This window comes from Elgaria multicarinata, chromosome 2, assembly GCF_023053635.1.
Source record: "Elgaria multicarinata webbii isolate HBS135686 ecotype San Diego chromosome 2, rElgMul1.1.pri, whole genome shotgun sequence".
NCBI classification, from domain to species: Eukaryota; Metazoa; Chordata; class Lepidosauria; order Squamata; family Anguidae; genus Elgaria; species Elgaria multicarinata.
This window is the reverse complement of record NC_086172.1, coordinates 65919594-65945121: the sequence shown is the minus strand read 5'-3', so window position 1 is coordinate 65945121 and position 25528 is coordinate 65919594. Positions and strand designations below refer to the sequence as shown.

Sequence of the window (25528 nt, the reverse complement as noted above, 5' to 3'; positions counted from 1 at the left end):
GGTTTAAATGGATATTACACAAATTTTTGGAGAACAGGGCTGTCAGTGGTATTGTTCATAATGTCTATACACTAGTTCCGGCACCAGAGGTAGTCTTCCTATGTACACCAGTTGCTGGGGAACACGACCAGGAGGGTGCTGCTGCACTCATGTCATACTTGTGAGTTTTCCACAGACAGCTAGTTGGCCACAGAATGCTGGACTAGTTGGACCCTTGGTCTGCTCCCACATGCTCTTCTTATGTGTCCATGCATTCTTGTTTGCATGTACATAAAAGAACTTCCAGTTTCTTAGCTCAAGCACCACTTTCATCTTTCGGCTCTATGTAGTCTAGGTAGCTCTATATATATTGCATTTCTTTCCCATTTTAACCACCTGCTCCATTTCCTTATTGCTGTAGCAGAAGTCTTGTTTGTCTATCTTCTTCAACACTTGAAAGGCAGGTCAGTTTTCAGCAAGTGCTGATGTTCTTCATAGCTAGTCTTAATAACCTGTTCCTCACAGACTTATCAAATACAGGGTTGGCCCTCCCATGAGGTGGGGTGAAACTCCAATCTCAGGTGACAGAGTGGGAGGATAGCCTGCTGCTGCTGCCTCCAGTGGGTTCCCCAGAGAACCCTGCCAGGTGGTTTCCCATTTGTCACAGTGAGAGAGCAGCCCAGCAGGGTTCTCAGGGACAGGAAGTGGCCCTTCAGAAAGCAGGCCAAACCAAACTGCTTGGCTCTGAGGGGTCCTTCCTCAGAACCAGACTGGGGAGTTGTGTCCCAGGAGATAGTTAGGCAAGATGCGGTAAGGAGAGCTTGCAGCAGGGCTGACTGAATACAGCTATGCTGATGAGCGTGATATAAAGTACAGCTGGGGTACCATAACTATTTATTTAAAAGTTTTCTAGGCTGCCTTTGTGGTGAAATGCCAACCCTAGTGTTGGTGGGGATCTTTAACTCATCTAGTCCAACCCTATGTTGAGTTCGATTATTCCAAGCAGCCTCTGCTTTGACAGAGAGCCCGCTCATCTTTCAAGATAGTTGACCCCTTGGTCAAACTGCTTCTCTTCATTCCATCTAGAAGTTCTTCATAATGTTAAACATTAGATTTAATCTTGTCTTCTGACTAAGCAGAGAACCAAATTTTTGCCTTCTTCAGGTCTATCATGAACCTCCTATCATGTTCCTCATCCTTCATTGTGTTTGCCCTTTCATTTTGTAGTTCAAATCTGAAGGTTGTAATACTTGCGTTTTTTTCTTCTTTTCTGGCACTTGATACAGGGCAGGCCCAGAAGAGTCCCGAGGATGCTGCTGAGCAGATGATGAGTGGAATTGCTGACTTTGCAGGCAAAGAATTGCCCCAATGTTTAAAAACCATTAAAATCGTTATTTTTCAGCCGCAAATGCAAAATGCCTTTTATGCTGCTATGAAGAAGAGAGAAGGTGTTGCATTGCCCACTAATGAGTCTATGTTTTCTAGGTTGAAAAGTAAGTGTGCAGAGTACAAGTTCCTTTATTTTCCGTTGGCAGCATTCATTTTCAGTATTTGTAGTTTTTGTTGTGCTTTGTCTGTAGTTACACAATGTCTCTCTCTTTTTACAGATTTTCTAACTGGCAAAAAACCGCCTGCTAAAAAGAAACGTCTCTTGGTTTTGGAAAAGAAGGTTGAAGTTGCAGTGTTTGAAATCTGTGGTGAAAGCAGAGAAAAGGTGGAAGATGCAGAGTCTTGGTTAAAGAAAATGATACTTCAGGAACAGACAGAGAATTGTATTTCTGATGAGATGATTGACATGTTTGATGACACAGAAATAAAGAAACTGAATGAGCTCCAGAAAAGTCTGCATATTGCTATTCAGCTGGAGAAGAAACAATCTCCTCCTTTCATCCTGCTATCTGGAATCCCCCGTGATGTCCTCACCGCCTTCACAGAAATTCAGGGCCTGATAAAAACTATGAAAGAGAACCGGGAAGAGAAATCCAAGGCAGAACTTGTTAAAAATTTGGTTGAGTGGCAGTATTGCACAAGCGGGAATGTATTCGTAGCTTTTAATATGCTTGTCAATCTCCATTTAGAGGATTCTAAAATCAATAACAAGACCCATGTTAACATCCAGATTCATGGGAAGAGCTACATAGCAAACTTAAGAAATATGTTCGCTACTGATAGCCTAGGAAAATGTGTCAACATTCGGCGCATTGCAAAGGATGAAGGTAAAAAGAATCTTAATGGTTTGATGCCTTGGTTAGTGCCTGGATTCCTATTGATTAGTTTATTGTAGGGACTTTTTCATGATAGGAAAAGTGGGATAAATGGGAATAATTTAAAAGACATTTCGATCTTTTCCCAATGAATACTGTCATTTTACTTAAAGAGAACTTAGAAAGATCCTTTGCCCAAGAATTCAACACTTCACAATTTAAAAGGTAATTTAATCACCTTCACTCAATTATAAGTCTCTTTAATAATTTAAAAGGTACCTAGAATATCTTTGTTCATTCAAGAAGTTAGTTTATGGTGAGTCCTTACACCCCATCTGCTGTATTTGGCTTCAGGTTCTAGGGGTGTGACTTGAATCTGCCATTGGCAATTACTGAACCATGATCAAACAACTGGATAGAGGCAGTGTGCTTTTATTAATGTGAAAGACAATTTCACACTAACACGACAAAGACCCTCAATACAAAGATAAAAGAAGGAATAGTACCTCGAGAATCCCTAATTCAAGGCTGTGGAAACCACTACTCACCTCAATTTCAGAAAGAAGAGTCTTACGTTAACATGAGGTTATTTTTTATACCCTCGTTCTCTGCCAAATATTCTGAAATCCATGCCTATCAACCTTTATATATTTTAAGGCAGCTGATTGGATCCTCTGTGGTGATCTAGCTCTTTTGTGGACCGTTCCTCAAGTCTTAGGGCCAAGCCTCTTCTGAGTAGCACACTGATGTCTTGTTCACTGCCTTCATTCTAAAGAATATTCCCCAAAGTTCTTAATCTGCATCTTGTGGTTTTTCCGTTACTGTCTGTCTGTCCTCATGGGGCAAAACCCATAACCATTTCCCATCTAGTGTATAAAGTCTCAGTGTGACTTTATACACTAGCAATTCTAGGTCACAAACAGCTGTTGGCTTCAGATAGCTTTACTACTAGGCTGAAAAACAGACTTTAGTTCATCATGTGCCTCTTTCAGTCTATGACCTTGTTGAAGTATCTTCCCCGCCCAAATCTTCAGCGCTTTAGAGTATTTATGATTATTTTCTCTGCTAAGGTAAAGGAAACGTGCATGGACTTTTAAAAATATTTTCTAAAATAAAGACAGCCGAGATGTAGAGCTAGGGGAATACCTTGAGAGTTGATCCAGTATTCAGTGTGCAAGAAAGTTTATGTTTCTTATGTTCACACAAAAAGTGAAGAGTGTGCTCAGTCTGCTTTTCGGAACATTAAGTCTCTCTTTACCCTTGGTTCTTGCAGGAGAAGATTTTGTTTTTACAGCAAAAATAGAGTCTTGTGGCACCTTAAAGGGTAACACATTTATTTTGGCATAAGCTTTCATAGACACTGTCCTTTTCCTCAGGTTATGAAGTATTAACCTCAGATTGGCAGATTTATATGCACACGCGGAGGTAGGGCTGGGGGGGAATATAAACTGTGTTGTTAGATGGAATTGAAATGCAAAAGTACAGTCAGCGATAGTTACTTTAATGGTTTCCACATTGTTGGGTGATAACACAGATGTCCATGCCACAATCATTGCAATAATGCATTGCTGCAACTGGAATGCATGTGGAGGCAGTAAATAATATGGAACAGTAAATGTCTCCATAGTCAACTCGAAGCTCCAGTGACACCCCTCCCCCAGTTCTTTTGCAGAGACGCACAGACCTTAATTCTAACAGCTTGTGCACATAGTAATAACAACATGTTTACTTCGTAGGTAAGCTATCGGTAGAACTCCCTAAAGAATGGGAAGATATGAAGAAAAGTTGTGTCAAAGTGGTTTTCCTCCAGCCGACGTCAAAAGAATATAAAAATGTTGAAATAAAATTCCGGAGCAGCTGCCCTACATACAAAATAGAAAAGGTAAAGTACAATAGGGACAAAAAATTCATAGGCCACATATGGAGGAGCCTCTCTTCAAAATACTTGTGTGATCCAAAGCTGCTGCTCACAAGTCAGCAATAGTTGCAATTTCTCTCACAAGTGTGGAATGAACAAGGGGAAAATTCAGTTGTACTGAAGTACACTACAATAATGTACAACATTCTTCTTCTTCTTCTGATTGTTGTTGTCGTTATTATCTAATAAAGCAACTAATATTTTCTGAGCACTTGAAAGATAAGACAGTTCTTGTCCACAAGCTCATAATCTGATAGATCAACATAATGACAACCACAGTATTCAGACATCTAGGCCTTAATCAGGCATGTAATTTACTGGTTAAGCAAACATGCAAGAAGGGAGCAGGACTATGCCGAGTAGCCCCTTCCGCCAGTGTCTGTGCATCGAGCATGAAAATCTGTAAAGAGCGTGTATATCCACAGAGGCCTCCATGTGAGCTTGAGCTTGAACCTGATTGCACAGGGACTCGGCTCATGTGGAGGCCTTGTACACACAGATCACCTCTCTGTAAATGTCATGCTCTGTGTGTGGATGCCTGCAGGGGAGGGTTACATTATGTATATGCCAGGAGCGGGGCTGTGCTGCGTGGCCCTGCTCTTGGCCCACGTTTCACCTAATCAGTAAGTTGAACTGATATTGAATGGTATGTGTGTGTGAGAGAGAGAAGGAGAATGCTGGGGTAGTTGGGAAATTTTCATCAGGCATGATTCCAGTTCATGTACTATCTGTATGAAATAACTGTCCATATCCCTTTCCCAGTGTCACTTAAATCTCAGAATAAACACCCTTAGCTGAAGATAAAGTCATAATAAGGACTGCTACATTCCTCCCCCAGTCAGCCATGGCTGGTTGAGTCCTAATTGTACTTCTGGAGCAGATCACAAATCTTACCAGTCCTTACTTGAGCCATTCTCTCGACCATCTCTCCTTTCCCTGTTTCCTCTAATAACCACTCAGTTGAAACTTCCTGAACTCCCCCCTTTAAAAAAAATTAAAAAATCTGCTGGGCCTGTCTTTAATGTGTGTTTTGGCCTCTTCCTCGGCGAGGTGCTTCTGCATGTATTTGCCCTGTTGGCACGTCATACCTTGAACCACGCATTTTGATCCCCATGAGAGCATCTTTAGACATTCTAGCAGTAGTTGCCCTTGTTACAATTGTTGTCACGGGATTGCAATTGTTGTCACGGGATTGCATCACATTGGACTTTCCTTTATTGTGTCTTCCTTCCTGCGCCACTTCTGCTTTAGCACTGAAGTGCCAAACTGGACCTGGAAGACATGCTCAAAATAATCTCCAGAGTGACTGGCTGACATTCTGGAAATAACTTTTATTTATGTTGCCTGGGATGAAACTAGGTATAAATAGACAGCAATCTGTTTCACCCCAATGTAATAGGTTCTGCCTCAACCCCAGATGCTGAATAACAGGAATCGAGTTGGCAGCAGCACATTTTCAGGGCGTAACAGCAGCTGGGAGAGGTTACTTAACCCTTCCCCGCCTACTGATTCTCTCCTGCAACCCTTCCCCTCAGGCTGTTTGCCTCCACTTCTATTTGCTTCCAGTCTTGGAGCACAGCTGGGGGAGAAATAACAAAACTGTTGAGGGATGGAGTTGTGGGGAAGATTGGCAAGTAGGAAAAAGATGACGTTTCCTTCTCTCACTTAATTACAGCTCCCCTGAAAATGTTGTACATTCACCCATCAAGTGTGAGTTTTGGAATGTGTGTGCATTTGACCTAATGTGTAGTCTTGCCCTAAATATTCCAAGAGTACCTGTAATCTGTTTTCATAACTATTCATTGTCTTTGCTTTTTTATGATTCTTTCTCAATAAAGTCTTTACGTTTACAACTTTTGTAGATTGAAAGGGTACAGAATCCTTTCCTCTGGCAATCCTACCAAATTAAAAAACAGGAAATAAATAGAAAGAATGGCCATGACAACAATGAGAAGATCCTGTATCATGGGACAGCTAATTCCACATTGAGCCCAATTAATAACACTGGATTTAATCGCAGTTATGCTGGGAAAAATGGTAAGTAAATAAGAAATCTGGTAATTTATTTCAAGGGAAATGTGACAGAATACTGAGAGCTGTGATTTGCAAGGGCCTCTAAAAAGCAGATGAACAGTGAATTCTACTGAAGGTTGGGAAAATAGGATTAGGTTTCATATCTTTTCAAACACAAGTCCCACACATTTTAATGAGACTTATTCCAATGAAAGTGTACACAGGATCTTGGCCTTTGGCTGTATGCAAAACATTTCTGTGAGGCAATGAGAGAAACTGTCCCCTTCCTGCTTCAACAGCAGTAGGCCTGATTTTGTGTCATTACCTCAATGACACAATGTTCACTGCCCCCATGTTCACTTCTGTTTCAACAAGCATTATCTGGAGGCATATTCTCAGGCATTGAGCCCCCCTACTAGTGGGGAGGGGGTGTTTCTGAATGCTGCATGGATCATAAGTAGCCCATGGAAGCAGTTTTGTTGGATGCAGATATGATGGGAGGCCTCCTTATACCCATTGTGTGTAATGTGGGCAACAATAATCCTCCTAATCCACATGTGTGTATACTCTACACTCTATACTTCTCGGTTGGGTGGGGGATTGTACCTGTCTTTTTCTCTTTCAAAAGCAGATGCAAAGAAGTTGGATTAAAAAAAATCAAATAGTTGTAGCTTCCTAATTGTGTGCCTCCAAAAGGATTGTTACCACTTGCCTTCCTGCTTAGTTACTTCTTAGGACCTTTCAGGGTTTCATGTCCTGGGGTTCAACTCCATTCATTTTAAATGTACAAAATACCTTTGAGGGTTCCAGTTTGTGTCCCCCCCCCCAGTTTACTGAATCAGTTAGCTAGTACCTGTTCAGTTATTCCAAATTTCTCTGCAGCTCTTATTTCTTATGTGATGTGACAATTCTTTCCTCAAAGTTGAAGTGCTGCTAGTGGTGCTTTCCATTAGTTATGTAAGACATTAACCTTTTTCTTGCATTTTTAAAAATGTTTTTCAGCTGCATCAATTGGAAATGGTACCTATTTTGCCGTTAGTGCACACTATTCTGCGTCGGATGTATATTCCAGGCCAGACAGTAATGGTAAAAAATACATATATGTCGCTCGAGTTCTCACTGGGGAATATTGTGTTGGAAGACAAGGACAAATTACTCCACCGCCAAAAAATGTGGGAGGCTTTGACCTGTATGACAGTGTGACTGACAACATGGCTAATCCATCAATGTTTGTCATATTTTATGATGCTCAGGCGTACCCAGAATATCTTATTACCTTCAGAAAATAACTTCAGTTTTGGCAGTCAAAGAGCTGTCCTGTTTCTCCCCCTCCCTCCAAAAAATAACCCTGAATTTATAAAGATACTTTGTAAACAGTGATTTTATTGGGCTTGCTGCTTGCTCTTTCTGATCAATTGCTTTAAGCTGTGCATTTCAAAGATTAGCAAAGGCGAAATAATTTTGGCTAAGATCCAGTTTAGAGATTGAGAGTTGGGAAAGCAAGCTTGAACTCAAGCTAGATGGGCACAATACTTTGATCATAGTTTATGTTCATTATCTCATTGGACTACAGTACATCCTTCTCTTAATATATCACCCTTTTAATTTCAGTCTTCCCTGCAAGTCATTTACAAATACGTATGTGCCAGAATGTAAACTGCCCAGAGAGCGTTGGCTATGGGCGGTATATAAATGTAATTAAATAAGTAAATAAATAAATAAATGGCCTTTAAAGTTTGCTTGGCTCTCCTCTATGTTCCTCAGCATCTCTGTCAGTTTGGGTGGAGCTACACATCATCATGGATACTTGTAATAAAATGCCAATAGCTCCTTTTAGGAAGAACTGCCTCAGGATGGTCCATTTAGAAGGAAGAAACAAGGGGAGTGCTTAATGTTTGTTCTGCCCACTTTTCCACTGCAGCCTGTCCCGGCCAAACCCTTCTTCCCACCCTCTCATGGGGTTGAAGATGTGCGTTTACCCTGCAAACATTTGTCTGGTAAGAAGAGGGGTTGGATCCCACTTTGACATTGCTTGTGGGTTGGGACTTCCATGACTTCTCCTTCCCCCTTGCAGTCCCTCAACACACCAAATCTCCAGAAGGCACATGGGGGCTGCACAGGGGATGGGAAGACGCAGATGTCCTGTTCTGCAATTGGCATCCCCCCATTTACACCATATTGATGCTGGATCCAACCCATGTTTTTTGGGGTGTGTGTGTGGATGGGGAGGAGTTGCAGTAGGATGTTGGGTGGGGAACAATTAAGCCTCTTCCAGTCCACTTCTGTGCTTCAGCCTGCATTCTCCTGAAGAGGGTTGTCTTCCAACAGCAGGACCTATTGGACATTTGTAATGAATGTTTCTGTGTCATATGCTGTTCCCCCCCTTATTATCTGTGCTGGTTGCCCTACACCCACTTCTGAAGGAGTTTCAGGAAATGCTAAATTTCACCGCTGTACCTCACATATGATCCTTCAGAGTGTTGTGCCTTTTTACAGCAATTTATCTGTGCTTTCTCCACAAATATCCTGCATAATTGCAAACCATTCTTCTCAGGGGTTTAGTAAGTAGGGAGAGAACGTATCAACTTTATTTCTGGAAGATCATTGTCAAACACACGAGGAAGAAACCCCTGGTTGGTTTTGTTAAGCCATCTCTTATTAGCTTCTAGAGGGATATCTGTAAGTTTGATCTTGTCTTTTTAGGCATAAATGAAGAGTTTCTAGTCCCACTACAGGTGTTAATTAACAATGCCTGGATTGTTTTGTTACTGCCATTGGGAATATCATTGTTTATTTCGTATACATTTAACTAATTAAATTGTCAGGACTGTACTGTTCACCTTTCTTGCCATTTGATCCCACATGTGCAGATAGGGATGGAATTGTAAACTGGTGATCAAATGGCAGTGAAAGACAAATAGTACAGTCTTGACAATTCAATGAAAGGTTAAAGATATACAAGACGCCTAGTCCAGCCTAACAACTGCCACTTTCACATACAAAGTTGTATGCTAGTTTCCTTATTCTGCCTCATTATTTTATTGTATCATTTACGATATCTTCATCATGATTCAAATGACTGAATAAAAACTTGTTTCCAATTATTTACCATGTAATGTCATTTGTGCCAATGAGGCTTGCCTGAGAAATGTGCTTTCAGTTTTTACCTTTCATTAACCAGTAAGATACAGAAGGATCGCAGGAAAAACATCACATAGTGGGACAGAGGGTTACAGGTTTTCCTAGAGCAGGGGTGGGCAACTTGTGGCCCTCCAGGTATTGTTGGACTACAACTCTCACCAGTCCTAGCCAGGATCCCACATTGAGATGAGAGTTGCAGTTGTCATCATCATCATCTGGAGGGTCCCTGGTCCTCATGCCCAGTGCTTGAGAAAACATCCAGCTTGTAAAGAAGCTGAAAAAGCAAACTCGTCAAGCCAGTGTTATATGGAAAGAGAATACTCCGCATTGGGCTTTTGAGAGGGGAAACCAATTGAAGACACAATGTAAGCATGTTGATTGGTGCTAGTGGAAATATAATTTGTGAGGGGAGGGCACTAGCTACAGTATACTGTACTGACTGATAAGCCTCTGATCCAACAGCATGCCAAGTTGCCCTCTTAATAAAGTTGAGAGCCCACCCATCACCTGGGAGGGTGGGATATGGGCTGAAGGAAAGCAGTAAGACATTAAAGCCTGGGTCTTTTGCTGTCAAACTCACAAAGGCTTTCCATATGTTGCCATAGCATCTTTGGCTGGATACACTCTTGAAGGAGTGTATCAATTGTCTGGAGTTAAATCATAGGTTCTTATGGGCTCATAGAGCATCAGAAGGGGGAAACTAGGGCAGGCTACCAGACAAAAGTTTCCTCTCTAATCTTTACTCCGCTTTTTGTTGATTTGGTAAAGGGATGTTTTGGTCAAGAGCCCAGAGAGCGCCTGCCCCTGATGATGAGGGAATGGCGTAGTCCTGCCTTTTCAAGATACTGGGGTGGGGGGATGCTTTTATCTTCATGAAGAAGTAGCCTTCTCAAAGACAGCTGTCCTGGCTGGTGGCTCCGATATCAGTGGGGTTGGAAATCTACTCTGGGTTTCAATCAGAACACTAAAGGGGCTACACAAGAGACTTTAGATAGCACCTTTACAGTTCTGACTAATACCCAGAGCGGATTCACTGCCCCACTTACATCGGAGCCACCAACTCCACTGCTACCATGTCACCAAGGTTAATAGATGTATCAGGCTTTATAATTACATTATGAGTACCAGACTGTGATTCAGTGGTCTGATGCAATACAAATATGCATGTGATAGAATGACATAGTTATGACCAATACGTAACATATTCTGAGCTGTGGCTTCTGTTTTGTTTTGTATTTTTGCAACACAAGGAGAGAAAAGAGGCGAGCCCATTTCTGATAAATAACTTTTATTCCATCTCCATATTTTCCAAGTAATAATCAAATGAAAGAATATAACCTGATCATATATGAGCCTACTTAGAACCAAGGCCCATTGATTTCAACAGAATTCAAAAAGAAATCAGCTGAAATCAATGTGTCTTGGTTCTACATAATGTGCACAGGACCACAGCTTTATAGTTAGTATTGCATACAAAGATTTTGGTATAATTTCACAGCCCAAAACATAATTGTTAATCAACAAATACTGCAATTCAGAATTTTGCACTGGGTAAGCAGCAATTCTTCAAAAGCAAGTGTTAAACTCTTTCATTAACTTCAACAATATGGTGAATTAAATTGTGTATTTAGACAGATGCAATTTCTGGACAAAAACACTCATACAATTCCTTTTGCCTTCAGTTCTTCTCGAACACGTTTCAGATAGGAAGGATCAGGGTAGCCAAAACTAGGAGAAAAAGAGACTTGTTTAGATCAAGGAATTACTGAGTGAAATGATACTGTTGTACAGCATCTTCCATTCAAATACCATGTATTCAAATCTATTTGAAGCAAAAGAATTTGAGAGAAAGGAGGCTGATACCATGTTGGCATCTATCTTCAACATTCTCTCCAAATAAATAGGTCCGGGTATGAAGATTTTATACACAATTTTTTATTTATAAAATTTACCTTAACTTTTAGGTCCTTAAAAAAATGCAGGCGAACAAGATGTGCCTGATAGAGTGCAAAGTCATCCACATACAGATATAGCTTACTGACAAAAGTGGAGAGCATACTAAAAAAGATCAAAGCTGCTGTGCTGTAGTTTAAAAGAGTTTTTAGCTCTCATTGAATATAGAGCCTTTAAAGACATAGGCTAACCATGTGCCAAGTATTTAGAAACCATTAGAATGTTCCTATTTAGCACAAGATTCCAGCACGTTACTTCATATGTTTACTCAGAATTAAGTTCCACTGTGTTCAATGGGGCTTGTTCCCTTGAAGTATGTTATACCCACCTACCTTGGAGGAAGCGTCATTGAAATCAATGTGACTTACTTCTGAGTAGACAACACAAAAGATTGCGCTCTATCATTTTTTGGTTCTCAAGGAGTCAAGCCCATTTCATCATGCCTTGAGGTGTCCACTCAGCATACCTCTGACTTAAAACCAAAGCAACTAGTGAAATACGCCTCACTGCATTGACTGCAACCCAAAGTCACAAAAGACACGGAAATGATAGTAAAACTGTCAGCTGCATCCAAAGTTTAACAAACTAACAACAGATCTTTAGTTCATTACAACTTCCCAATATGACAGTTGCTAGTACTTTCACATTGTATCAGTTTAATCACAGAGATGTTTTCACAGCACACTTTAACCATGGCAAAACATCTTCATATGCTGTGGCTTATGGTCTAAACAAAGTACTCTGGTCTAATGAATTCTTCATTTATAGCAGCCCTTTGTTCAGGTATTATACCTGAACAGGGAATGCTAATGTATGTATGTATGTGCATAATACCTGAACTGGCTAATATGTGACACATACATGGCTCTGGCCTATTTCACATTGTCAGAATTAGTCTCTAATTGACCTAACACACACTATGGGAATTCATTAAGCATCAGTCACATCGGAAACACATTCTATAATGGTGGTCAGATAAATACAGGTGATCATAAAGGATCTGGGCAAAGTGATCTTTTATTCTAATTTTATATCCCAAGTAAGATTCGGATACAGCAGTTTGCAACTAGAAAAAAAAGCTGTAACACAGTGGCTAAGTACAAGAGCTAGGAGCCAAGATGTTCCTGACTGAACTTTTACCTCAGCCATGAATTTGCTAGGTAACTATAAGCAAGCTACTGTTCCCTCAGCCCCCTGACTGACCATTATATTAAGTATGGGCATAACACCACAAGACAGGATTATTATGGTAATTCAAAACAGATAGAACACTAAATAAATTGTTATTTGCTAATTAAATTAGTATTATGGATGGAGAATGTGACTAGCCACAGTGTAATGTTTATCAGAGTACTAGCAAATAGACCTGGCTTTGCAGGGGTTGGAATAACTTTTAAGTTTGATACAGTGAAGCCTTCAAGTAAAGTTATGCAGCTGTCGGAGTTGGACACATTGTATTCACCCTGTCTTGGTGACGGCACACACAGCCTGTGCCATAGTGCAGTGGGTCACGACCCAAAAGTGGGTTGCGAGATCAGTCCAGTTGGGTCGCAGCAAAACCGTTGCTGCCATGTTGGAGAATGAAATTGTAAAAGTCGGTCCCATGTTGCAGGCTGAGAGTCCGAGGTGAGTCTCAGGACTGGACCAGTTGAAGCCCACTGCCAAAGTGCACCCCTCTAGCCTCCTGAGGGAAGGAGTCTGTCCACACCATTCCGCTGAGGGTGTGGCTGCCCCTCAGCTGAGAAGAGGGCAGGCTTGTAACTGTTCCTCGAACTATTCTCTCCTAGTTCAAACTATGCGGTGGTTAGGGAAGTCTGCAACCTAGTGACTTAAGATAGCACAGCAGGCTCCAAACATAGACCGGTCCGTGCAACCCCCTCTGTATTGCGTCCTCGCCCCTCTTGGCTAATGAAAGCCAGCAGGGATGGAACAGTCAGCTGGGCCAAGGAAGTGATTAATGCCTCTCTGCAAGAGGGAGTGGTCCTAGGCCATCTGAAAGAGGCAGTAGTGAGACCACTCCTGAAGAAATCTTCCCTGGACCAGGAAAATCTTAATAACTATAGGCTGGTGGCAAATGTTCCATTCTTGGGCAAGGTCCTTGAGAGGTGGTTGCAGGCCAGCTCCAGACATTCTTAGATGAGACTGATTATCTGGTCCATTTCAGTCGGGTTTCAGGCCTGGTTTTGGCACGGAATCAGCCTTGGTCGCCCTGTATGATGACCTATGTCGGGAGAAAGACAGAGGGAATATGACTCTGTTAATTCTCCTTGATCTCTCAGGGACTTTCGATACCATCGACCATGGTATCCTTCTGGAACGACTAGCTGAGTTGGGAGTGGGAGGTACTGCATTACAGTGGCTTCGAGTGCTCCTACCTGGCTTGTCAGCTCCAGAAGGCGGTGCTTGGGGAACATTGCTCGGCCCTGTGGATTCTCCAGTATGGGGTTCCGCAGGAGTCAGTCTTGTCCCCCATGCTGTTTAATATTTACATGAAACTCTTGGGTGTGGTCATCCGGAGTTTTGGAGTGCGTTGTCATCAGTACATTGATGACACGCAACTCTACTTCTCCTTCTCATCTTCATCAAGTGAGGTTGTGGGTGTGCTGAACCAGTCCTTCGCTGTGACAATGGACTGGATGAGGGCTAATAAACTAAAGCTCAATCCAGACAAGACTGAGATGCTGTTAGTGGGTGGTTAGTGGGTGGTTCTGCTGACTGGATGGAGGGTGTTCAACCTGTTTTGGATGGGGTTGCACTCCCCCTGAAGGAGCAAGTTCACAGCTTGGGGGTTCTCCTAGAACCATCTCTGTCACTTGAGGCCCAGGTGGCCTTAGTGGTAAGGACTGCCTTCTACCAACTTTGGTTGGTGGCTCAGCTAATGCCCCTATCTGGACAGGGATAACCTGGCTTCAGTTGTCTATGTTCTGGTAACCTCCAAGTTAGATTACTGCAATGTGCTCTACGTGGGGCTGTCTTTGAAGATGGTTCAGAAGCTGCAGCTTGAGGAACATGCAGCAGCCATATTGATAACAGGAACTAGAAGGTTTGAACAGGTAAGATCGACTCTGGCCCGCTTGCATCGGCTGCCTGGATGTTTCCGAACCCGATTCAAGGTGCTGGTTTTAACCTATAAAGGCTTACATGGCTTGGGACCACAATACCTGACAGAATGTCTCTACCAACTTGAACCTACCTGTACGCTACACTCAACATCTAAGATCCTACTCTGAGGGAAGCTCGAAGAATGGTAACAAGAGAGAGGCCTTTTCAGTGGTGGCCCCTCAATTATGGAATGATCTCCCCGATGAGGCTCGCCTGGTGCCAACATTGTTATCTTTTCAGTGCCAGGTCAAGACTTTTCTCCCAAGCATTTAACAGCATATGCCAAGTTTTTTAACTGACCCCAGAATAGTTGTTTTAAATGGATATTGTCTGTTTTTGTTTGTATTTTATGCTTTTAAATTTTGTATATTTGTTTTTAATGTTCACTGTTTTTAACTTTTGTAAACCGCCCAGAGAGCTTCAGCTATGGGGGTGGTATAATAATAATAATAATAATAATAATAATAATAATAATAATAATAATTTAATTACTCACAATTAATGCATTGAAAATGTAGCCCTAAGGTGCCCACCCCTATGCATGCTATGTTTCAGTTATCTTGAGTTTCACAGTTTTAGTGCTATTATTATATTTATTTATTTGTATCCCGCCTTTTGCCCAATGCTGGGCCTCAAGGCGGCCTTACAAAGTTTAAAATATACATTGGGGGGGGGGGGAAACAAAACCATAAACAATTAAAAAATACACAACAAAATTATAAGACATTAACATAGATGGAGGGCTGGATTATTCTCCAAATAATAATGCTATGACAGTCATCCTCTTTTATAATTACAGATACGAAACTTACTCTTTGGATAATGGCAAAATTATAATGTATAGCAAAGATGGAGAAAAATACAACACATTTTCACAGAGATGTCTGCTTGTTATGCTTTTTTCAAAACTCTAACGCTTCTTCCGAAATGGTTTCTCAAAGCACTTACTGACTTAAGTCAGTCCGCAAAATAAAAACAACAGAACTATACAGAAACAGAAACAACATTTAACTTCCCACACACCACACCACAACTCACCTCTCTGGGCCGCCATGCTTTCCAGTTTTGTGGTGTATATCATTCCAGGTAACAACATCACATAAACCAGTTGTACGTGACTGTCCCACTGTGAAAATCAATTTTTGTTCAAAAGCCCGTTGAAGCAGACACAAGATTTCATTTCCTTCTTTGTTGTTTGGTAAATATGCAGTCCGATATGCTCCCCGGAATCCTCTTCCTGGATTTGGATGGCTTGTCTAATTGCAAAAAGTGAAAATATTAAAATACACCATGTGTTACACTTTACTGGCAAGATGCTCACCATATCATGAATGAGAACGTCCTTTGCTCATCTCTGTTGAATAATAGGAACTCTGCTTGCTTCCGCACACTAGGGGGCGATAGAGAATGGGTTGCACGGCAACAGCAGGTTGTCTAGTTCATCCCCTTGTTGTCCTCTAGCTTCTCTTCCTTTTTCTTTCTTCCCCCTCTATATAAAGCAGCTCTGCTGTAAATCACACTAGAGGATCATCTAATCTCAAGGGTACATCTAATCCAGCATCCTGCTTCCAACAGAGAATAGCCAAATGGCTGTCCTGGGAAAGCTCCCAAACAGAGCATGACTGTGGTAGCCTTCCTCTGTTTACCTTCAGCAGTTGGCATTCAGATGGATACTGCCTCTGGATATGGAAGTTCCTATTTAGCAAACACGCTAATAGCCATAGATAAGACCTCTCCTCTTCCATGAATTCGTCTAATCTCGTTTTATAGCCATGTAAGATAGTAGTCATCACCACACATCTTCTGGTAGTAAATTTGGTAATTGAATTAAATTAAGTATTCTCTTGTCTGAAACCTACTAGCCTCATGTGGTGCAGAGCGGTAAAACAGCAGTTTCTGCAGTTGAAACTCTCCCCACGGCCTGAGTTTGATCCCAGCGGGAGCTGGTTTCAGGCAGCTGGCTTGGGTCGACTCAGCCTTCCATCCTCCCGAGATCGGTAAATTGAGTACCCAGTTAGCTGGGGGAAACGTAGTAACAGCTGGGGAAGGCAACGGCAAACCACCCCGCTATAAGGCCTGCCAAGAAAACGTCAGCGAAAGCTGGTGTCCCTCCAAGAGTCAGTAATGACTCAGTGCTGGCACGAGAGGTTCCTTTCCTTTTTCCTGTCCGAAACCTACTGCCGATTAATTTCAAAGGGTATGACCGTTAGTTCTAATACTGTGAGTGAGTGAGTGAGAGACAAAGTGAGCAACATCATTCATAAGTTTATAAGGCCTCTATCATTTTCTTTTTGACCTCAACATTATTACATAATTGTGGTGGGCTGCCTAGATTTGAGGACAAAAATGGGTTCCATTTTTAAATGTTCTCCTTCAAACACAAATTAGATGGAGATGGCAGGAGATCCCACCACACACCTCTCACCGTTTTTAAAAAGGGGGCAAATGCAACTTCATCCACCTCTCCCTGCTTTGGATCAGGGCTTCAGTAGGAGGGCCTTTTTAACCCTCTATCCATGCAATTTTCTGGATCCAAATGGATCCCCCCCACTTCTGCTATTTGCCTCATGGGGCAAAATGTACAGGTACTCCTATGTTTTGTCCTATGGGGCAAATAGCATCAAAGGAAGCCATTTGGATTGGGAAAACAGCATGGGGAGGGAAGGGTTTAAACCCCACTCACTCAGGCTGCATTTGACATTTTAAGAACTGAGATTATCTTGGATTGTCTGACCACAGATCCTGCACCACCTTATCTAGCAGTGTCCTACGCTCCACTGATTTCAGGGAGACTTAAGAGTGGATCACCGAGCACTAGATTGTAACTTCTGTGTTTTCTTCTTAGTACATTTAAAACTTTGTGAATAAATCTCAATCTCCTGGTTTATATTCCCAACTAAATTGCTATTACAACTTTTCTTGGGGAAACCAATTTTAAAAAGGAATCAATAACATGCGAGGATTGCTAATGATAATACTAAAACAGCACATTCCTACTCAGACTTACAGTTTGGATGCCATCAAGTATGTGATAGGCAATTTCAATAGTACCATATTGTTCATAACCAGGAAGTGACGTTCGAAGTTTGTTAACTTGCATTGTCCCAGGTGGCTGGTTTCCTTCCATTTTTCCATAGAACATATTACACACAGGGCAGGTGGGCTTGTATTTCATTGCCTCAGTAATGCAGGTCTTACAAAACGCATGCTTGCATTTGGGCAACACTTCTTTCTGGTCGATTAAATCCATGCAGATGGAGCACTCTTCCTCTTGTTTGGCTCCCACTGCTTGTGAACCTGCTTGTTCCCTAGAAACCGGGCGCATGTTGTGGGCACTGTTTGGCTCAAAGTATGCCCCTGAAGTGGCTCTAGGGCTAGAACCAGGAATGGGTAGATTCCCGTGATCTGGATTCATGTCAGTGTTCAGAAACTTCATGATGTGCTTTTCGGCATAACACACATGCTCTAGAGGCCCTTCTATAAACAGTTTATTTCCCTTTTTTTCCAGGAATACTCTAGTATTTTCAGCTTGCAATTGTGAAAGGAATGCATCCAGTTTCCTTTGCTGATTCTCTGAAAGTTTCAAGGGGATTTCTTTTCTTGTAGTCTGTTTTAAAGTGTTTTGATAAACATAGTGGAAGTGTCCATAAGCTTTTGAAGACTGATCTGATTTCCCATGCTTCTTAGGCATAAAACGGATGATTGCTTTCTGGCTCCTGAGACACTTTTTTCTCTCCATGGTGGTATCATACTTTTGTTTTATAGCTTCAATTTCTTTAGACAATTTGGGTTCCATGAGTTCAAATATATCAGCATCAACTTCAATGTCACTCTTCATAGGAGGAGGAGATTCAGGTACCTTATCCAAATAACTTGCCTCTATTTCTCTTTTAGCAGCTGAAATCTCCTTTGCCGGGCCACGGAGAATTAATTCGTTCTGGTCCGTTTTAACAAGAATACTTTTATATTTGGTGCTTAGCATTTCCTGTGCTTTATCAAACTGCTGATGGTTGGTGAAAGGAATCCTTTCCTGTTTCACATCTGCTGCTACTTTCTGAAAAGCTGTGACAAAATCCTGCTGAGCTTTCTCAATCAAGTTAAGACTTCCAGCAGAATTAAAGCGTACAGAGGTCAATCCATTTTCATGTTCATTACTAGTTATCTTGACATTAAATTTCTGCTCCAGTTCTTCAACTGTTTCTTTGAAGGCCTGGCTAAAGTATTCAAAGATACCTGAAGGAACTTCCAATTCACAACAAACATCTTCTGAATCACTCTTGTTTCTGTCTTTCTGGCTTCCCATGTCCATTTCTTCCAAACCATTCTGTATTTTAGGATGCAGAAATTCATTGGCGTGGCGATGGGAAGATCCAAGGCGTTTCTCAAAAAGGTGGTGTAACTTTTCAATATCGCCATAACCTCCTGACACCTTTTCAATGCCATGATGGCTTGAAATGCCGTCTACTCTTAAAGTGGGGCACAGATCAATCACATCTCTCCTCTCCTGCTCTGTGAACAAGTCAGTATTCAAAGTGGCAGAGACGCTGAGAAATATCTGGTGGGGGAAAACAAAGAGATCAAACAACTGAAGCCAGTGCAATAAAATGGTTCAGCACATGCATCCACACACCCCAATATGTCACATGGGATTCATTATAAGGAAACAATCATAGTTCAGTGGTAGAGCTAGAGATGTGAAGACCTGGAAAACCCCCAGAAAAATTCAGAAAACACACACACATTCCCCTCCCCCGTTTTTCCCTGAAGCCTTTTTGCGATCCCCCCCCCCCCAATTTGAAAAATGGATTATGGAATGTTTTATTTTAGCATGATAAATAAAAAGTTTAAGACAAGGTGCTCATATATTTACTTCTCCAAATGATTTCTAAAAGCTATGTACAGTATCAGATTATTACAATTTCTGTGCACCAAGGGCAAGCAAGTCCTAGGTTGCAAACTGAGACTAAAACTCTCAAATGTAAAAGCAAGATGTATTTCTGCCTCTAGGGGGCACTGCCACTGAAGCAGAGACTGATAGTGATAACTATAGCTCAGAAAACTATAGCTACTCCACCCCTCTTTTTTCTCAGTTCTTTTTATAGGAATGGGTGTTTTATGTCTGCTTGAAACTGTGGAGGACTAGTGGAGATATAAATAATTTCCTTTGCTACAAATGTTGATGGTTTCAATTGTTTTTTGCCTGCTCCTCATAAATTGGCAAAACCAAAGAGGTTCCTTACAGTTCAGGAGCTGTAACTCCATCTGTTGCCAAAAAATTAAAAAAAGTAAAAAGTAAATTCAATTTGTAATAATTGTTTCAATACACTGTACTTTAATATACCAAATGTGAAAATTTTATGCCAAACCAACATGTACATAATTAAATGTTATGTTCCTAAAGCAACAAACTGACTTTCAATCTGTAAAAAGTTCTAATATTGCATTTCCCCCCCAATTTTTCAAAAATAAATAAAAACATTCCCCCCGCCCCCTGGGGGGAGGGTTCCATAGCTTCAAAATTTCTGCAAATTATACATCTCCAGGTACAGCATTTGCTCAGTTCAATTCCTGTCATCACTAAGTAGGGCGTGGAAAACACCTGCCTGAAACCCCAGAGAGACATTGCCAGGCAGTGTAGACCAGAGTGGGCAGAAAGTAAATCTCCAGATGTTTTGGACATCAACTCCCAGCATTCCCATGCTAGCAGGAGCTTATGGGAGTTGAAAATCAAAACATGTGGAGCGCTATCTTCTGCCCACTCCTGGTGTAGACAATACTGGGCTAGATAGTCAGTCTCAGTATACGGCAGATTCCTATATTCCTAAGGCTGTTGCATGGATTAAGATGACAGGACACACAAAGGGCTCCTCTAAATGAGCGATTTATAGCACGCTCGTGATTGGCCACTCATGGATGTTTGTAGGTCATTTTGATGACGTTATGAGCCCACTGTACATCTCCCACTCCTTCCCCTGGTTATTCCATTAAAAAAAGCCTTGTATATCCCGATTCTTCTGAAATATCTCGGGATTTCCTACCATGTGCAGCAGAAATTATGCTGCAAAACACCCACTAGAGGGCGGTGTCCCATTCAAGTATATGAGCAGCGAAGTTTCCAGTCACAGGCCACGTGGATGCCCCTCTCCTCCTGTATAACTCAACTCAACAAAATTATGGAAGCGAAGCAGGAAGCAAAGCGCCAGTAAGCGAATGCGATTTCCCTTTAAATCTATAGAAGCCCAAAGTGTTTTCAGCACTCAAGAAAAAGTATTATTTTCTCTCTCAATGGTCACTCCCACTATACCCAACCATTGACTATAATCTTTGTAAACCGTCCAGAGAGCTTCAGCTATGGGGCGGTTTATAAATGTAATAAATAAATACTGCTGGGTATGGTTGGGACTTGTAGTCCAGCATGATCTGGGGTTCCATGGTTGGGGACAACTGCTCTATAGCTTCCAGGAAAAGGGTCCAAGGAGGATCTATATAGAGATGGTGAATAGGTCAAGGAGGCACTTGGAGAAGAGTGTCACTGTGAAGATCTCCAGGATCTCCACACCCACTAAAATGCCTCTAAAACAGCTTTCCCTACTCAGGTGCCCTCCAGATGTGTTGGACAAGAACACCCATCACTCCTGGCCAGCAATACATTTGGAAGGCACCAGGTTGGGGAAGGCTGCACCGAAGACAGGAGGAAGCAAGTATCCAACTTAGTCCTTAATTAGGACATCCTAATTAAGTATCCTGACTGGCAGGAAGGACTTATATATTCCTTCGGCATATTATTGTAATCAAATCAATGGAAAGAGAAGTGGTCACACACAGAACTCCACTTTCAAAATGCATGAGACATGAAAATCTCAGCTTGGTTTCAATAAATCAAAAGTACATTTGCTAAGTGGAAAAAGGAATATTTTGTGGTCAGCACATAAAATTAATTCAAAAATCCTATTATTTCACAGCATTTAAATTCCAGAATTTTCATGTTAAACAATATTGGGGTGGAGGGGGTGCTTAAAAGTTCTCAACTTCCAGTCTAGGCAATGCTGTTGTCTTACCTTTCCGGCAATGCTGTCACGATCACCTGCATATTTTCCATCAAACCTCCTTTCTAAATCACTTTGAAGTTGGAGAGCACTTGAAGCAGGAAGTGAGTTTGCAGAGGGGCTTATCAAGCTGTTTGTCAATGATCGTTCTGCGGAATCCATCGTCGTCATGCCAGAATCTGGCAGGATCTGTATTTTCAGAATTCTGTTGCCAATCTCTATAGAATGGTCTTTATGTACCTTCACTCGGTTCTTCACTAAACCAATTTGAATAGGAAACAAACATTAGTGGAATATACGGTATAACTCTTTAACTGGTGTTCATGGGGCTATCACACTGCATGACTAACACACCATTTATCCTGAAGCCACAGAAATACTTTAAAAAAATCCACATAAATCCAGGTTTACAACAACATGTTGAGACAGACAGAACAATTCAAACACATGTCAGACATCTGAAGTCCTGCTACTGCAGCCTTGGATTTAATGACTTGCCTAGAAGCCACTGGCATAGATTCAGTTTTCTCAAAGAAGGAAGGAAAGCCTCAGCCTCATCACCATCAAGGATATGCAGCAGGCTGGCAGAGAAGTGATGGAGAACTCCATTCCCTCTCCCAGACCACTTGGTAGAAGGCTCTTTTTTTTTAAAGCCTATGAAGATGCGAATAGCCTATGGGCTTCTCTAAACGAGTGATTTATAACACACTCGTCACGGAAGTTTGAGAGTCGATTTCATGACATCATCAACAGCCAGGACATCTCCTGAGGTTTCCACCAGTAACCTTGTGTTTTTATAACACAGAGATAATCCAGTATCTAATCTATTTATGAAGAGACTTATTCCACCACTAGTGATGCTGTTTCATTGCAGCCTATTCTTTTCAATGTCATTCCCTTCCCAATTCAAAATCACGAGTCAAAATCTGAGACCCGGTAAGGATGAAGGAGACGTCCTGGCTGTTGATGTAATACATTTTTTTTCTAATGTCGAGATCCTCTATATTTCTGTGCTGGTGGTGACACAGGAAAGGGCCTCCCCTCCTCCACAGACAGCATGGAAACAGAAGCTACTACTAGACCTCTCATCAAGCTAGTATACTTTTTTTTGGTGGGGGGCAGGCTAGTAACTTTTGTCAGCTTATTAACAGGGCTGGACTGCATCAAAGCAACCAGAAGTCTGCAAGTAGTAACCGAGCCTTTCCCAACCTGGTGCCCTCCAGATATTTTGGATTACAATCCCCATCAGCCCCAGCCAACATCATCAATGGTCAAAGACCATGGGAAATGTACTTGAAAGCACCAGGTTGCAAACCCCTGGGGCAGACTAAGATCATCCATTCCATCTTAATTGATTGCATTTAAATCCTTCCTTTTTTCCTCCAAGGAACCCAAGGAAGCGTACATAATCTTCTTTTCCATTTTATCTACACAACAACAACCCTGTGAGGTGGGTTGGGCTGAGAGTCTGTGAGTGGCCCAAAGTCACCCAGTGGGGTTCCATGGCCGAGTGGGAACTAGAACCCAGATCTCCCGACTCCCAGTCCAACACTTCAGCCATTACACCACTAGAGATGTGAAGGCCTGAAAAAAACCCTGAAAAAATTAAAAAAATACCATTTTTTTCTTAAGTTTTGGGGTTTTTTTCCAAAAAATTGAAAAAAATGAAGAAAAACGGATTATGGAATGTTTTATTTTAGCATGAATAAAATGTTTAAGACAAGGTGTTCAGATATTTACTTCTCCAAATGATTTCTAAAAAACTATGTACAGTATTAGATTATTACAATTTCTGTGCACCAAGGACAAACAAGTCTTAGGTTGCAAACTGAGACTGCAACTCTCAAACGCAAGAGCAAGATGCATTTCTGCCTCTAGGGGGCACTGCCACTGAAGCAGGGACTGAAACTGATAGTGATAGCTAAAGGTCAGAAAATGAGTCTGATTTTCATGCATATTCATTGAATCTTGGTTCCCTCTTTTTTCTCAGTTCTTTTTATGGGAATGGGGGCTTTATGTCTGCTTGACACTGTGGAGGACTAGCAGAGACATAAATAATTTTCTTTGTTACTAATGTTGATGGTTTCCTCTGTTGTTGTTGTTTTAAATTATTTTTTGCCTGCTCATAAACTGGCAAAACCAAAGAGGTTCCTCACAGTTCAGGTGTTCCTAATGGTTCAGGAGCTTGTAGCTTGTAGCTCCATTTGTTACCAAAAAAAAAAGGGGGGGGGAATTAACAAGAAAATTCAGTTTTTAATAATTGTTTTAATACACTGTACTTTTAATATACCTAATGTAATAATTTTATGCCAAATCAACTTGGACATAATTACATTTTATGTTCCTAAAGTAACAAAGTGTTTCCATCTGTAAAAAGTGCTAATATTGCATTATTTCAATTTTTCTGAAAATTTCCGTTTTTTCCTGGAAAAAAAACCCAGGGAAAAAATGTTTTTTTCCCCATGGCTTCAAAATTTCCAGAAATTGTACATCTCTATCTGGCTCTCAGTTGCTGGCAACAGTGTGAAAACTTTCAACAGCAGCATTATCCAACTTAGTGCCCTCCGGACATGTTGGACTCCAACTCCCCAGAATTCCTGGCTGCACTGATGGGAACCCAAGTCCAAAATATCTAAAGGACCAAGGTTTTTTTTGGGGGGGGGAGAAAGGGACTGTTCTACTCTCTTTCCTGCTTCCCCCAGATCCTGTAAAGGCTCGATCTTATGTATATTCAGACAGAAAAGTCCTAAAATTCCCAATATTCCCTAGCCAACAATGCTGAAATCCAGCAATATCTGGAGTGCCACACATTCTCCAGGCCTGCTTTAAATAAACACAGTGCAAAACAGGCTCTATCCCTGAACCCGCTTGGTGTTGTTTCAGAATAGAGACAAGGACCAGGTACAATAGTACAATTTAAAACTAGCCAAATATGTTCTTTTTTGGCTGACGTTCTTATGGCTTCAGGAATGTCTTCTATACCAAAAACCTTCGACAAATATTATTATTATTATTATTATTATTAATAATAATAATAATAATAATAATGCATTTAATAACAACATACACGGGCAGGGGTGAGAATGGCATAATTAACACTCTACAAGCCAATGGGCATGTCGAGACCGGCAGATAGGATGTGTTGGGACTGTTCCCTTTTGGAGCCTTTTCCCCACCCCCTCCAAAATGTCTGGTTGTGATCAGCTAGTGATGAAAGGCACTCTGCATATACTCAGAGTCAACTTTAACAAAAAATCACCACAAATTATTTCAAAGGGCAGGCCAGAGCCCTGGCCCAAATGTGCCTACCAACTTTTTCTCTGACTGGACTCCAAAGCCTTTCTCAGTCTCGAGGCAGGCAGAAATCCAACAGGTAAAGATTTTCACTCGGTTTGGAGATCCGAGCTATCAGAAGAGCTTCGCCTGCGATATTTCTGCCTGTCGTGCATCTGTTAGTTAAACGATCATCAGGAACCCTACCCGGTGGGGTGGGGCAGGGAGGAGAAAAAGAGAAACTTGCCAACTCTAGAATCAAAAGCGCCTGAAGGAAAAGGAAATCTCTTTAAAGTGCTGCAGCACTTTGTCACAGCCAGAACGAACGCCTGGTCGAGGGATTGCCGCGAGGGGCACTAGGGCTTGGTCGCAGCCCTCTTGGAGCTACGTCCAGCCCCAGCCCCCTGCTCGAGGCCTCCTCAGCCGTCTGTTACCTTCCTCCGACCGGAAATGAACCGAATAAATGCCCCGTTCACGATCCACCGGCCGCACTTCGCATTCGTCGCCCCTGGATTTCTTCTGGGACTGGAAGTAGATCTCCAGCTTCTTCTGAACCCTCTCCCAGGGCAGGTCCGCAAGGGAGACCTGCACGAGCAGCGAGGGAGAGCGGCTGGCCATGGTGCGGGATTTGGAGAGGACGAGGAAACTTTCGCTTTCGATTCTTCGCAAACGCTCTTGGAGGAGATCAACAGCCACGGAGAACTCCTCCTCCTCCTGCTCCTGCTCCGCGTCCGCCGCCGCCGGGGCGAGGCTTAGCCCATCGCCGCCCTTCGTGTCGTGCGTCCAGCGCCGCCTGCTGCTCTCCCTAGGTGGCGACAGCCTGGCCCAGATCCCCAGTGATGCTTCTATTCCGGGACCCAGTCCTATTATCCTTTAAAAAGCCGAGTGACGGGCAGAAG

General features: G+C 42.0%; 2 protein-coding genes across 3 annotated transcripts in view; one reads left to right on the top strand and one right to left on the bottom strand.

The window, feature by feature from the left end:
- The window catches only part of LOC134392374 (protein mono-ADP-ribosyltransferase PARP14-like), a 33111-nt gene extending 23893 nt beyond the window's left edge, over positions 1 to 9218 (top strand). For both annotated transcript variants that reach the window (XM_063116657.1, XM_063116656.1), the window contains exons 13-17: positions 1266 to 1472; positions 1587 to 2195; positions 3920 to 4065; positions 5964 to 6138; positions 7117 to 9218. In XM_063116657.1, coding sequence (XP_062972727.1) covers positions 1266 to 1472; positions 1587 to 2195; positions 3920 to 4065; positions 5964 to 6138; positions 7117 to 7403 — 1424 coding nt within the window. In that variant the 3' untranslated portion in view covers positions 7404 to 9218. The remainder of the gene's footprint in view (positions 1 to 1265; positions 1473 to 1586; positions 2196 to 3919; positions 4066 to 5963; positions 6139 to 7116) is intronic.
- A 1308-nt stretch (positions 9219 to 10526) lies between these two features.
- On the bottom strand, positions 10527 to 25282 carry DTX3L (deltex E3 ubiquitin ligase 3L). Its single transcript, XM_063116641.1, has 5 exons — positions 25064 to 25282; positions 21369 to 21613; positions 17318 to 18865; positions 15349 to 15566; positions 10527 to 10983 (listed from the first exon to the last, which is right to left on the bottom strand). The coding sequence occupies exons 1-5, from the start codon at positions 25245 to 25247 to the stop codon at positions 10914 to 10916; spliced, it is 2265 nt and encodes a 754-aa protein (XP_062972711.1). The 5' UTR covers positions 25248 to 25282; the 3' UTR covers positions 10527 to 10913.
- Between the last annotated feature and the right edge of the window lie 246 nt (positions 25283 to 25528).

What these genes read in the sequence shown, in the direction of transcription:
- DTX3L (XM_063116641.1), bottom strand. Translation starts at nt 25,247, where the DNA reads ATGGCCAGCCGCTCTCCCTCGCTGCTCGTGCAGGTCTCCCTTGCGGAC. An exon ending in TCATTTCCGGTCGGAGGAAG is followed by an intron (nt 21,614 to 25,063) that starts GTAACAGACGGC and finishes AAATTGGTTTAG; the next exon opens with TGAAGAACCGAGTGAAGGTA. An exon ending in AAGCATGGCGGCCCAGAGAG is followed by an intron (nt 10,984 to 15,348) that starts GTGAGTTGTGGT and finishes TTTTTCTCCTAG; the next exon opens with TTTTGGCTACCCTGATCCTT.